Here is a 15,849-nt window from a genome sequence, read left to right as displayed (position 1 = left end):
CTTCCGACAAGACGTACAACTCAGAGCGTACAACAAAGCGTACAACTCAGTATCAACAAAGAAATGTTTACAATGACACAAAAATCATGAATTGTGGGCAGGTCACTAGAAAAACCTGAAGAATGTTCTACATGTTCTACCCTTTTCAAGTGTTCTCCAAATTTGATTAACACTACAGATAGAGAGTGCTGTCACTGTCGCTATGGAAGGCTCTGACAAATACAGAAATTTGAAATGCCAATATTTTTAAATGATTAATTACAAAAAAAACTGTTACTGAAAAAAATATTTTGTGTCAAAAATCAGTTTGATAATAAAAGCATGACACTTGCCCATTTGTTAAAGTCCAAAATACCACTCACTGCATGTCTGTTTCTTTTAATACACCAATTCCAGCTTTTTTTTTTTTGCATATTTCAAAAAGGTGTCAATAATGAGGTGTCAACAGCTATTTTGTTTGCAGCTACGTAAGACAGTTTAGTTTGAAAGAAACCAAATTTACTGAGAAATGCATCCAATTTAATTAAGAAGGATTTTATCATGTAGCAGGGCAACAAAAAAACTTAACAAGGGGAAACACTGTAAAACCAACTGTTAATCCTTACAGGCTTATTAGAAGCCTGAAAAAAATTCTTGCAGAGTATGTCACACTCTGATGTGGCCTATACTGCCCTGTCTACATATCAACACTGAAAACGGCGTTTCTAAATATCTTTATGCTAAAAGGAGTTTTACAAGGAGTCTGTTCGGTGAACTAAAACAGTTTGCATGATAGCAAAAGGTTAAACTCATAGAAATTGCCCCATTTTTTGAAAAAGGTATGTACCTGTGAACATGACCTAAATGTGATAAAGGACAGATTCTAACTGACTGTGCACTGTTATTGAACCAATAAACACCTGAACACGCTAGCAGTAAATGTACACCAGCAAGCAGTTTGAATAACTTTGTGCTCATTTACGCACACCGCACACACGCACAGGTTGTATAAGAACAGCATATGTAGTTTTGTTCAGTCGGCAGGATGAATTATTACAGATTTTATTTTATTACATTTTATATAAGAACACAGGAAATGTGTAAGGAGTCTGACTCACAGATAAAGTTTTCTCCTTATTTGACTTGGCATAAAAGTGAACAATACTTTCTGGATTCTTACCATGGATGAGCTAGCTGGCTCCAGAGTGTGTGAGATATGATCTTGCACCGCCTGAAGGTTTTGATAGTGCTGCTTCGAGTGTTGTTGCAAATCGCTGTTCTCACCATTGCTCACGTTCTTCACCTGCAAGGCAGCAGAGTCAGAAAGCACCTCTGATTCCTGGCCAAACAGCCAACTTTTCCATGTTGCTGCAAGCCTCTGCAAGCGCAGCAGACTCATGGCATATACATTCACAGAAATGTTTAACTGAGAAAAAAAAAGGAGTTCAACAAAGAACGAAGGTGGCTTTACTATGTAAGAGCATCACTAGCACATCTGCTACCAGAAGTCGTCAGTCTCTTTTTGAAAGTCATAATCAGGCAACAGACTTTGCACTAAAGCCGCAGCTTCCTGTAGGAAACCATAAATACACAAACCATCTGTCAAATAAGATTTTAACCTTGCTCCTGTTAGGTTCTGTTAATTACACGTTTAACATAATACACTAATGCACTAAATAATGACAGGGTGACTAGAGCTGATTAACAATATCACTAATGTGTCGAATCACCAGCATGTGATCTCTGTAGTCCTTCAAATCTATGACAACATGGCACTATGTAAAATGTAATATTACGATTCCAACAAAGCTCATAGCTTACTGAAGTGCAAACATGGCTTGCTTTTACATGCCACCCTACACACACACACAGATTGCTAAGCTTTTAAATCACTGCCTAAAAAGCAAAATTTTTTTACTAATTTAATATGATTTTAAAAAAGGATAAACTTTTGCTGGAGTGATATGCTGCTAAAGTAACATAAGTCTCCTACATTATTGTTTGTACATTATATTTGTATGGAACTGTCCCAGAGATATGTGCACTGACTTGGGTTAAACTGATGACATGATTCGGTCACACAATTCTCCATTTTTCAACCAAAACATTTATTGCACTCAAGTTAAATAAAAAAAAAAACAATCTTAAAGTAAATAACTTACAAGCTCTTAAACATAAATATAGTCCTAAAAATAATAAGAAAAATAACTAAATGGACCAGTGTGAGGAATTGCAGCGAGTTGACCGTCCACTCTATTTGCAGGTAATGGTAGCATGCAGATGTCAGGATCTGCAGGTGGGTAAACCTCACGTGCACAGGCGGAGCCCTGGGTAACCTTTAGTAACTAATAAATAGTACCTGTGATTTTTGGACACTCAGCAAAACTTAAAATCTTCAACATCGCATGCGTGAGTTTATTTTATAAATTGTTAATCGGAATGAGGTAGATGTCACAGAGTTTGTCAGGTAGTCTCAAATTTAATATGTAGATTACTTCATAGAAGTTATTGTTGGTAAATGTGTCTGTTCTCAGAGTTTCTGTGTAACAGCTAGAGTCAACACATTAACCATTACAATTACTTGTATAACAATTAGAGCTATATAAGTCTATGACAACAGTATGTGTGTGTGTGTGTGTGTGTGTGCGTGCACATTGTGTGCGTGTGTAAGACATTTACCTTATTCTTTAAACAGTAGTAATGATGTACTAGCATAGCTTACAAGACACACAAACAAACACGAACATGAGTCTTGTGTGGGGCAAAAATCATGAGCTGATGACCACCTCTTATTTTGGTTTTTCCCTTTTGTTAAGTTTTGGGAAAGTGTGCTGAAGTAAACATGATCAAAAGCCTAGAGCTTTCCTGAGCGGTAACCCGTCAACTTCATAGAGGTGACTTAAACGCTTGGTAAAGTTGCATGCTAAAAAATGGACAGTGTTAATCACAGCTGTGTTTTAAGAGCAAAAGCAAAAGCATTTCCGCACACAATGTGATGTGAACTCACAGGATTGGGACTAAACAGCTGTGTGTCTAAATGAAAACCACTTGTACAGTAGGTGGACAAGCGGTATTTAACTTTTACCGTCACGGCGTATGGCAACAGCATTTGGGTTAGTGCGTTTGCTGGCTTTTACCGCTGAGACCTCAACCATTAGTTCGTTCTCTCCAGGATTAATCAGCCACAGTGTAGAGCCGCACGTAGTTGCAAATAAAATCAAGTAAAACTTTGTAATTAAACAAATTCATAATAACAGTAGTAACATTACAGTACAAATGTATAATTTAAATTACATTAAATATTTTTAGGATTGAATTTAAGCAATGTAAACGTTAACACACAGACCCTTAAGATTTTATGTGTAATTAGAAAAACTATGCGTGTAGGGTCTTGTGTCATCTTATATTTTGTGTTCTTTAAATTTGTGGACTTATTAATTGAAATAAATGATATTAAATGACCATTAAATTAAAACATTGTCAGGTTAATGTGCAAAAACTATATAGTAAAACTTTAAGCTACATAGCCTTTATAAGACTCTACTTTTATTTAGGTGCACTGACAATGACAAAAAAACTTTATGATTTTGTTAAATAATTAAAGTAAACAGGGTGCGCTGTTCTGTATTGTTTTCGGTGAACTTAAGCGCGTCAGAAAATAAACCAAAACTCTGTGTATACTCGCCTCACAGACGTGAAAAATATATACGTATAGAAAGTGAAATGTCTGCTTTGTCAGCAAAAAAAGAAACGTCTGACTTTTAACTGTTTTTACCTTCAGTAAACTTAATGTGTAAATATTTGTATGAACACTACAAGAGTCAAAACCATAAGCCATAAACTAAAAATGTTTCACAATGTGTCCCTGAATGAAGGGAGGCTCAAAATCAAAAGTACCAGTCAGTATCTGGTGTGGCCACCATCTGCTTGAAGTACTGCAGTGCATCTCCTTCTCATGGACTGCCTATTGCGGACAGTCTGAGCACTGATGGAGGGATTGTGTGTTCCTGGTGTGACTCGGGCAGTTGTTGTGGCCATCCTGTACCTGTCACGCAGGTGTGATATTCGGATGTACCGATCCTGTGCAGGTGTTGTTACACGTGGTCTTCTACTGCGAGGATGATCAGCTGTCCTTCCTGTCTCCCTGTAGCACTGTCTTAGGCGTCTCACAGTGCAGACATGGCAATTTATTGCCCTAGCCACATCAGCAGTCCTCATGCCTCCCTGCAGCATGCCTAATGCACGTTCACGCAGAAGAGCAGGGACCCTGGGCATCTTTCTTTGGGTGTTTTTCACAGTCGGTAGACAAGTCTCTTTAGTGTCCTGCGTTTTTAGAACTGTGACTTTAAATGACTACATTCTGTAAGCTGTTAGGGTCTTAACGACCATTCCACAGGTGCATGTTAATTAATTGATTATGGTTAATTGAACATGCATGGAAAACATTGTTTAAACCATTTACAATTAAGATCTGTAAAGTTATTTGGATTTTTACAACATTATTGTTGAAATACACAGTCCTGAAAAAGGGACGTTTCTTTTTTTGCTGAGTATATAAACTTATGAAAAAAATTTTTTAGATCATGTAATTCGTATGAAAAGTGAATTATAGGTGCATCCACTGCTGCAAAGACGACGAGATTACAGGATTACCTGCATCATTACAGCCGAAAAAAAATCTCTAATTTATTAATTAATTATTAAAATGGTCAGAGTGAGTTTCCTTGCCGTTTTCCCGACACATTCATAATCATTACTCTACTTCTGCCGGTGCGTTCTGGAAAACTTTATGCTGATTAGACTACAGAGGAAATTGAAGAGCAGGATCCGACGCTCCGAGCCCAAACCTCATTTAAACTAAATTAACAAATATTTTAAGTAGATAACAATAGCCCACATTTATAAAGCATTTTTATTTAGACTATAAAAAATAATCCTGCATTTATTTTTAGGTGTGCCAGCTGCCACAGTTCTTATACGGCTCTTTATCGGAATAAATCATTTAGTAACAAGCCTGTAACTTTCCATGTGATACAGGTACATCTGTATAAATAAATTGTTTAAATGTATGTATCATGAGCTATTGATCAGTGACTTATGTAAATGATTCAGTTTAGATGTAAGTAAATGCTCATTGCAGCGTTGTTTGGGGGAGGGATGTGCTGGTGATGTTTAATTTGCTTTCTTTGTGTTTTGGTGTGTGTGTGTGAGTGTGTGTGTGTCTGTGTGGGTTGAGAGGTGGTAACAAGGAGTGGATTATTCTGCTGAAAAAAGTTAGGCACATCAGTCACTTTACTCCAAATAAAAGGGATTAAATGAATAAACCGAGATGCATGTTTATTAGCCCCATCTCCGTGAACACAGCGTATTCAGAGAAAAGCGCGCCCGCGAGAGGTTGTGCTCGGATCACTGAGCTTCTGCAGATTTTAAAATTGACATTGTTACCGTTTTTTTAATAGCTGGAATGGAAGAGATAGAAAGTTTCCTCATCATAACATGCCTTGTATTGTTTTTAATCACTCTATACACAACCCGTGATTTTTATGCTATTTTAGAGATGAGAAATACAAATGGAATATTTTTTTGTTTTTTCTTTTCGTTTTTTTATAAAATATTAACTTTCAATATTTTACAAAAATACCAAAGAAAATAATTGTGTACAGAGTGATTACAACCAATACAATTTGTGTTATGATAAGGAACATTTCCATTTCTTCTATTCCAGTAAAACAGTAATAATGTCAATTTTAGAATCTAGAATCCAGAAGATGAAATTTGCACAAATTTAAAAAGAGGCCCGAATGACTGCAGGTCTTCAGAATCCAGGTCCTAAAGTGGGGAGGGGGGAATTTCAGTTTCTCTGAATGTATAGGTGAGAACAGCTGATTCACACCTGGGGAGGGTGAATAATTTGCATTTGAATGGTCCCTGCCATTGTACAGCAGCACGTAAAGTAAGACTTTGTTTAGACACACTAGATAGGAGCAAGAGCTATTTGTTGTACTTATGTTTTGGGCTAGGCAGTGTAGTAAGCGGGCATCCCACGCCCTGATTATGTTTTCGTTTTGTTTATAGGTTAGATTCACTGACGGGCATAAGTTAGAAAGTGCTTTTTTTATTTATTTCTTTGATTTAAGCTCTGCTCGTGGCTCCCACTGTTGAATGCATTATTAAATATTTTGTATATACTTTCTGTAAATATTATTTCTTTCTCTACTTGTACTACTTGTTTCCACTGTAACCATAGAGCAATTGGGTGTGTTTTGGTGCTTTAAATTACAAAAGTTTGCTAAAACTCAGTGCTACTCTCGAGTTTGTCTCATTCTTGTACACAAGTTTCTCTTCTAATAGTAAATAGTTACGGTCTTCAATATATTAATCTCCCTGTTTTTTATTTCTTCTTATGTCAGCTTCCTATCTACCTTAGACAGCAAGAGCAAACATGACAACTAAATAGGAAACCGTAACAAATTGTAAACATTATGTAATTAGGTGGGGGAAAAACATGTTCACCCATCCTAATTCCATAGTTATTACACAACTAATTAATTAGAAGACAGATTTTATTAATGAAAAGGACAAAACTAGTCGGTCTTAACCACAAAACTAAATTTAGAAAACCCTGTAATTCTGAGAAAGATAATCAGTAAAGCCAATCCTGCATTCCCACTTGAGGAATAATGTTTCACTTGTGGCAAAAAAAAGAAATTAAGAATATGATAGCTACATGTCCCTTGGTTAAAAGAAAATTTATCACTTTCAGTTAAAATAAAAGAACCTTGTTTTTTTAAGGTTTTTCATAGTTAGCTACTATGAACTGAACAGAAGATTATAACCTTTAGTGCTGCAGTTTGGTGTTTTAACAATAACATTAATCTCATTAAGAAATTATCCATTTCATACAGTACTTACCATAATCATTTCTCCAAACTGATACATTCAACATCTCTATTTTCACCCAGACTCTTGCTGAACCTGAGGAGAGAGAAAATATATATTTTTTAAAAACGGTAAGGAAAATGCTTAAAATATTTTATTAATATTCTTCATCTGTAAGTTAAGAACTGACTAACACATCATTAAAAAATTAAAGGATAGTGCTAAACTGATGCCGAAGAATGTAGTCAGAAACAAATTAGGATTAGCGATGACTTTAATGTTTGGTGAAGTTCCAACAAAACTGACAGTAAAATTTACAGCTTTGATTAACATAACAGAGCATATAGTACTGGGACTAAACTGCTGTGTGGCCATAAGAAAGCCACTTGTTAGTAAAACCGATCAAAAAAAAGGTTTCAGTTTTCTAGGGAGCATAAAGATGGACTTTAGAGCAATGGAAAAAGGTCATGTGGTCTGATGAGTTCAGACTGAACCTATTCCAGAGCGATGGGTGAATCAGGGTTATAGGGGAAGTGCATGAAGTGATGTACCATCATGCATAGTGTCCACTGTACAAGCCTCTGGAGGCAGTGTTATGATCTGGTTTAGACTAACAACGTTATGTGGAAATATAATTAAGTCAGACGATGACCTAAAAGTACTGGATGAACAGGTTGTACCAACAATGGAGTTTTCCCTTCCTTGATGGCACTGACAAATTAAAGGATTCAAATTGTTAAAGTGTGACATGAGGAATAATTTTCACACATAAATTTTTTACCACATGATCCTCACACGCAAGATTGATTCTATTCCGTGACACCATAAACAATATGCACCATAATCAAGACAAAGAGTGGTACAATGAAGAAACTAGTGTGTACAACCTTTTTGGCAAAGGAGTGTGTAATCATTGTTAAAATATTTGCAATACAGCGGAGCCTAAAAAAAAACATTATATAGACATTAAATTTAATATGTGTCCAAAAAAACTTCTGCAGATGCTGGCAATCAAAAATCATAAAGCACTGGGCTTACTGTTGTATGCTCAACTAAGGTAGGATGATATTAGTGAGAAATAAGTTTTTGTGCTGAAGGAATAGATGACACTCTGACTAAGCTTCAACCAAAGCACCTGTATGTATCATGTGGGATGTGTATGGCACATAAATTAATCAGATGGAAGTTATATCGTACCAGGCAATCCCTGACACTAATCCCTCACTATATCCCTACACTAATGTGTTTTCAGTTAATGTGTGTAACGCAAAAACCCATGAAACCAAGACTCAAAACAGGATGAGAAAACATCAGCACACAAAATTAGCTGTGGTTTCACGTATTAAAAGATGACATCATAAACAAATTGAAGAAGCAAGAAATACACAAATTACTCACTCCAAGATTGACTTCTGGCATCACACGTACTCAAAATAAAAAAAGATTAACCACAATTGTTTTGCTAAGCTTGGAGTCCTTGGAAGGAATGGCTTTCAACATTCATTGCTTTCTTTTCTCCTTTTCTTTACCAAGCAAAAACAATGTGACCCAACTGGCTGTGTGGAATTTACAAACAGCAAAAAATGTGTTCCTTCATAATATGCAACACTGGCCACACAAAGAATAGAGGGCAAGTCATCAGGCATATCTCAAAACTTTTACAAAAGATCAGAGTCCCAAAAACGTCATAAAAAAAAGTTTTCCACTGCTCATAATACATAATAAGCAGATACCTGGATGTCCCTGTTACTCCTGCTGGGAACACGCAAAGCATGCTTGCTCATTTCCTCAGTTGTTTGACAACCTGTGCTCATCAGATTACATTTTACAAGTACACAAAGTATTCAGGAAAGTAACTTCTGTGCTGGAGGATCCCCATGCCAAACCCTCCTTGCAACACAAAAAACAAGCTTGCAGGATACATTACCTTCTCCAAATGCCTCACAACAGACATGCACCAGAAGTTGCTCTTATTTCCCGTTTAGCTGTTTCACATCAACATGAAACAACAATGTCACAGACTTGTACATGGTTAAAGACCATATATATTTTTATTCTGACAGTGTTTAAACAGTGTTTACACAGTTTTTACACTATATACCTGTAGTAGAAATAATGATCATAGTCATACAAATGGATTAACATTTACAGTGGTGTGAAAAACTATTTGCCCCCTTCCTGATTTCTTATTCTTTTGCATGTTTGTCACACAAAATGTTTCTGATCATCAAACACATTTAACTATTAGTCAAAGATAACACAAGTAAACACAAAATGCAGTTTTTAAATGATGGGTTTTATTATTTAGTGAGAAAAAAAATCCAAACCTACATGGCCCTGTGTGAAAAAGTAATTGCCCCCTGAACCTAATAACTGGTTGGGCCACCCTTAGCAGCAATAAATGCAATCAAGCGTTTGCGATAACTTGCAACGAGTCTTTTACAGCGCTCTGGAGGAATTTTGGCCCACTTATCTTTGCAGAATTGTTGTAATTCAGCTTTATTTGAGGGTTTTCTAGCATGAACCGCCTTTTTAAGGTCATGCCACAACATCTCAATAGGATTCAGGTCAGGACTTTGACTAGGCCACTCCAAAGTCTTCATTTTGTTTTTCTTCAGCCATTCAGAGGTGGATTTGCTGGTGTGTTTTGGGTCATTGTCCTGCTGCAGCACCCAAGATCGCTTCAGCTTGAGTTGACGAACAGATGGCCGGACATTCTCCTTCAGGATTTTTTGGTAGACAGTAGAATTCATGGTTCCATCTATCACAGCAAGCCATCCAGGTCCTGAAGCAGCAAAACAACCCCAGACCATCACACTACCACCACCATATTTTACTGTTGGTATGATGTTCTTTTTCTGAAATGCTGTGTTACTTTTACGCCAGATGTAACGGGACACGCACCTTCCAAAAAGTTAAACTTTTGTCTCGTCGGTCCACAAGGTATTTTCCCAAAAGTCTTGGCAATCATTGAGATGTTTTTTAGCAAAATTGAGACGAGCCTTAATGTTCTTTTTGCTTAAGTGGTTTGCGCCTTGGAAATCTGCCATGCAGGCCGTTTTTGCCCAGTCTCTTTCTTATGGTGGAGTCGTGAACACTGACCTTAATTGAGGCAAGTGAGGCCTGCAGTTCTTTAGATGTTGTCCTGGGGTCTTTTGTGGCCTCTCGGATGAGTTGTCTCTGCGCTCTTGGGGTAATTTTGGTCGGCCGCCCACTCCTGGGAAGGTTCACCACTGTTCCATGTTTTTGCCATTTGTGGATAATGGCTCTCACTGTGGTTCGCTGGAGTCCCAAAGCTTTAGAAATGGCTTTATAACCTTTACCAGACTGATAGATATCAATTACTTTTGTTCTCATTTGTTCTAGAATTTCTTTGGATCTTGGCATGATGTCTAGCTTTTGAGGTGCTTTTGGTCTACTTCTCTGTGTCAGATAGCTCCTATTTAAGTGATTTTTTGATTGAAACAGGTGTGTCAGTAATCAGGCCTGGGGGTGACTACAGAAATTGAACTCAGGTGTGATAAACCACAGTTAAGTTATTTTTTAACAAGGGGGGCAATCACTTTTTCACACAGGGCCATGTAGATTTGGATTTTTTTTCTCCCTAAATAATAAAAACCATCATTTAAAAACTGCATTTTTTGTTCAATTATATTATCTTTGACTAATAGTTAAATGTGTTTGATGATCAGAAACATTTTGTGTGACAAACATGCAAAAGAATAAGAAATCAGGAAGGGGGCAAATAGTTTTTCACACCACTGTATATGGTGTGATATAAATATGGGAACACAACACTGGACAATAATTTAAAAAAAATCCTCTGTATTGACAAACAGGCCTCAAATATCAAACTGTGCATTTCGGCTTTCGAATACGTCATGAGAGTCAAAGTTGTAATTTCTTTAAAACGTGTAGATTTTACTAATATCGAAAAGCTTACAAAATGCTGATATTATTATTATTACTTTTTTTTTAGTTATAAAAAGAAATGTAAACAACCATAAATAACGTTGTTTTTGTGTACAGTTTTATTTTTGTTAAAAGTACTGTTTAGTCCTTTTTTACATTCAGACTAACAAAGAACATTAGTTAACACACTCAACTCCCAGACTTCCCCAGCTTCTTCCTCAGCTCTGCTCACCTTTTAAATTCCCCAGGGGGGTGTGGCTGCGCAGTAGCTCTTTTACATAAACACTGAAATGACGGAGAAGAGGAATTTTTCTGCTGGAGTATAAACAGACACACTTTGTGGAAGCTCTGAGAACTATTTTAACTTGTTAAAGAAATACATGACCTTTCAGTCATGGAGAAATAATACTTGCTCAACATTTAGAACCCACACTACTCTGGCCATTTGGGAACAACGAGTTTACTTTTAGAGCTAGATTTTTATGAACGGCAGTCCTACAAACAATTATACACACTGATTCATTGGATACACTCTTACACAGTTTGGGGTATGGTTATAAAAAAAAGTAAAACTAATAAGATAATTTGGGTATAAAATCCAGTCAGAAATTTGGTATGGTTGCATCAATGTGCTAATCTGCAAGTGGATTTTCGATGCTGACCCAACAGGGCTAATAGGGTATTCACAAACCTTGATTTAATGATTGGATGGGAAGCAGTACAATGGGGTGGAAAGCTGTCCAATATCTCCCACATTGGCAGCTAGGGGTGCTATTTTGGTTTGTGTACACAATAGCATTTCTTGGAAAATAACACCTACAATAAATATTGTTTAGGGCTGCAACAACTAATCGATAAAATCGATAATTATCGATAATGAAATTCGTTGTCAACGAATGCTGTTATCGATTAGTTGGGCTGCGCACGTTACTAAGAAGCGCGACCCCAAGATGCACAAATACACACAGCCGCTCGCGCGATGGAGGTTACAGAAGCGCCGGCAGGAAAAAGCGCGCGCCCCGAGTCCTCCAAGGTATGGGAGTGATTTACATTAAACGCCTCTAAGAAGACGGTAACCTGCACGCTATGCAAGACCGAGCTTTCACGGCACGTCATGCACGAACACTTAAAGAGAAAACGTGTTGGTGTTACGGATAGCGAAACGTCAGCAGGGTCGGTAAAAACTGTATCTCTTCATCGTGTAGAAGTTGTATAGTTTAAGTGCTTTTAGTTTAAACTGTTTGTTAACTTCGGGACAGTCGCGCTAGATCTGTTCACGTGCTACTCGCGAGCATTACATTGCGCAATCACCTCACGAGCAATAGTGATTAGTTAAATGGCTCTACTTTAGATTAGCTTAATTTACACGGTGTGAATAACAGTAGAATATTACATTTAGTGATTGTTGAGATTTTCAGCGAATGCAAATAACAGTATATTTGTGACTATTAGCTTTTTGCATTTCTACAGTTTTTTTTATAGTCCACTACAAAGTTAACTTGTAATTTACTGTGGTTTTACTTATGCATACATCATTTTATTATACAAAATTACATTATTTTAGCTGTTTATATCTTATCAACTGAATATATCAGTGTATTTTTTTAACTATATTTATATATATACTGTATATATTATATACTACATTTCATTTAAGGTTTAAAATGTCCAAATTAAACATTATAAACTCTATATGTGGCTTTTGCATTTTTTAAAGTTTATTTTTATACATAAATAATACCCTGATTTATGTTTTTTAAAAATAGTTATAAGCGAAATATCTAATGAAAGAAGCGGTTAGGTTTTATCCGATTAATCGATTAATCGAAAATATAATCGCCCAACTAACCGATTATCAAAATAATCGTTAGTTGCAGCCCTAATATTGTTTGTTAATTTTGGGCATTTCCTACTATTCTAAAAACTGCCTTTTAAACCCACCCACTGAAATTGTTTAATATGCTAGACAACTTTTTGTGAAGTCCTAGACTTTTTCTCCTATCTTGGCAAATCTGTCAACCTATTAATCTAAGTTATCTAAAACACGTTGAGATTTGTAATCAATATGGCTGCCATACATCACTCAATTCTCAGGAATCAGACTTGGGGGATAGAATTTAAAGCGTTTGAAAACTTTGGTTCAGATAAAATATCTTTTTCCGTCATATTTTAGGTTGTTTACATGTTGTTTGTAAATAACAGGAAAGGAAAGCTCAAATTCTTATCTATTCTCAAACTCAGATGTCTTCTGGGTATAGCAAAAACAGAAATTTACCTTTTCCCATAATTTCAGAGGAGTCTGTATAACTTTTTGTACTTTACAGGTATAATTAGAAGAATATGACACAGCATATCCTGTCCATTTCTCAACTTGATTCAGATTATTTTTTATCAATATTAGTGGGGTTTTTATCTTCATAGATGCAATTAACATAGTAGTCTTCTACTACTATGTTGATTGCATCTATGAAGATAAAAATACCTAATCTGTCGATTTTACTATACATCTTAGAACAGCCACTTTACACCTTTACCTCAACTTTTGCAACTATACTATAGACTTCAAGAGCTTCTATATGATTCATAGATGCAGTAATCTATCTATATAACGTGTAGTAAAAATGTAGAGTTGAAAATATTTGCGGAAAAATAATTTGGGGTGACGTAGGATGAGTAGAAAATATATAGTTCAGGCCATCACCTTATTCATTATTTACCTTAAACTTTATATATTGGTATATTTGGTATTGATAACTGGTATTTAAGTGACTGTGATTTTGTGTCACAAGCTACTCTGTGACAAGTTAGGCTTTGATTTGCAGATCTGAGGTTTGTGTTTAAATCCTGCTATGATTGGGTCCTTGAGCAAGACTCTTACCCATCTGCCTAATGTTTAGGATTATTTGTACAGTGTACATTCATTGCAAGATTTGGGGTTTTGGGTTTAAGGGATCAAGATAACCTTTTATAGCCATAAAGGCCCTGGATCATTTCGCTACCTACATTTTAACTAGATTACTTTGAAAACATGGCCACTGTAAGCGAGTTAGGCATTTCCCACAATTGGCAGCCAGTTTTTTTTAGCTATAGTTATCTTGGTTAATATTACTTATTGCACTTTGAGGGGATTATTATACATATTATTATTAGTAAATGATACAACATAATTCTATTATCTACATAAACAAAAAAAGTTTTTTTCTGTATATTTGTCAAAACTCATGCTTTCAATGACATCTTTACATTTCAAACATTAGAGGGCCCGAAAACAGTCTAAGACAGATTTCCATCTGTACGTCTGTCTGACTTGTCTCTGAAAATTTCGCAGTACAGTACTTAGATGTCTGCCTGAAGTTTAACCTGCACCATAAGTGGAATAAAAATGTTGAGTAAAAGTAGGGATGGGCGATATGGCCTAAAATCCATATTGCGATATACATTGCAGCCTCTTGCGATAACGATATATATTGCGATATATAAATGATAATAAAACCATTTCAGAACAGGTTACATAGACCCTTTTTTTAAGAAATAAAGAAAAGTTGCATGTTGTTTTGAGAACATTTATTGTGCAAAAGCAAAACTGTAATTAAACAACACAATGTTGCAGATAAATAAACTAAATGTAGTGCCTTTTAGTAAGAAAGACTTTTGGATTTTGCGGTTGGCTGCATTGCCTGGCAATGCTGGTGTTCGACGACATGTTTAGTTTTGAGGTGGTAGAACAGATTAGTCGTGTTACCTCTCTTGGCTGGAACTTTTGCCCCACACACTCTACAAAGTATATTTTGGTGCTGCTCGTCGGATGGCTTAAAGCCAAACCACGTCCAAATAACAGATGTTGCACCAGTCTTTTTTACGAGCTCCTCTGTTTCGCTGACGCTTTCAGCCATGTTTATTCAAGATGATGCGTTGCAGCCGGCTGCAGCTCTTTTGCTCTAAATTTCACGGGTAGATTGCGTCATCAAACATGCAAACACGTTTATATTGCATATCGTTTATATCGGCCATTACTAAGTAAAAGCAAATGATATATACAGTTATTTGGCGGATTTAATAATAAGAAATAAACTATTAATAAGCTACTTGCTAAATGTAAAACCAATAGCTAATAATCAGAAAATTAAACTGAATATTTTTACTAAGATTAGTTAATATTATAGCCTCCAAGTGGCGCAGTGGTAAAACGCTCGCCCTATCATCCGGAGATCGCTGGTTCGAACCCCGGGTGATGCTGTAACCTCTCACAGCCGAAGGCACAGAGAGAGCTGATTGGCCGAGCTCTCTCAAGGGGGGAGGGATGAGAGGTACTTGCGCTCCCACATTAATCCCTTTTTTATATCTTTATATTAATAAGTTAGGCAGAGTGATCTGACGTACATAAAGACAGGCACACATGTATGTTTGCTTTAACCTGAAATTATAATATCACCAATTACAGTAAAGCTTATTTTTAGCTTTAACCTTTTAACTATTTCTAAAAACTCTTTACCCATCAACAATGGGTACTTATGCTAGTAACAGAATATAATATAACATGTTACAATATATTACAGTTTCTGCATACAGTATATGCAAAAATAGTTTACAAATTCAAGTCACTAAATAAAGTATTACACTTCTATATAATATAAGGATCATATTAGAGGCACAAAATTAGGTCAATCATAGAAAATGCAGCTCAGGGATTCATAGTTCTTTTTAGCAGGAATCCAGAGTCTCAAAAAATGTCATAAGAGGTATTTTGTTTCTTTCCATGTTGAGCAGACCCTGCCATTACAGGTGTGTAAGCACTAATCATTATTCATGATAGTGTTTTTTTATTCTTATAGTCATGGTAAGATCTCCCTCAAAAGTTTTTGCAGGGTGGTACGTCTGAATCCGTGATTTATTATTCTTTGCAAAGATTAAACTTAAATATCTGTTCAACATGCGTTTCTGTGGGGGAAGAAAGAGTTTGGGTTTTGGTCAGCAATAGGGGATGGAATTAAGCTCGGGTAACATTTTCTCAATAACCGATCAAGTTAAAATTTAGCATCCTTAATCTATGAGCTTATACAGTATGCTGTATATAAGGGG

General features: G+C 36.1%; 1 protein-coding gene across 4 annotated transcripts in view; it reads right to left on the bottom strand.

The window, feature by feature from the left end:
* rapgef6 (Rap guanine nucleotide exchange factor (GEF) 6) overlaps positions 1 to 15,849 on the bottom strand; it is a 154,804-nt gene that overhangs the window by 134,805 nt on the left and 4,150 nt on the right. For all 4 annotated transcript variants that reach the window (XM_053478204.1, XM_053478202.1, XM_053478201.1 and 1 more), the window contains exons 2-3: positions 6,892 to 6,954; positions 1,160 to 1,282 (exon numbers count right to left, since the gene is read on the bottom strand). In XM_053478204.1, the coding sequence (XP_053334179.1) occupies positions 1,160 to 1,282; positions 6,892 to 6,918 (150 nt within the window). In that variant the 5' untranslated portion in view covers positions 6,919 to 6,954. The remainder of the gene's footprint in view (positions 1 to 1,159; positions 1,283 to 6,891; positions 6,955 to 15,849) is intronic.

Source organism: Clarias gariepinus, chromosome 19 (assembly GCF_024256425.1).
Source record: "Clarias gariepinus isolate MV-2021 ecotype Netherlands chromosome 19, CGAR_prim_01v2, whole genome shotgun sequence".
In the NCBI taxonomy this organism is placed as follows: Eukaryota; Metazoa; Chordata; class Actinopteri; order Siluriformes; family Clariidae; genus Clarias; species Clarias gariepinus.
The sequence above is the reverse complement of the archived record's forward strand: the minus strand, read 5'-3'. Positions and strand labels throughout refer to the sequence as shown.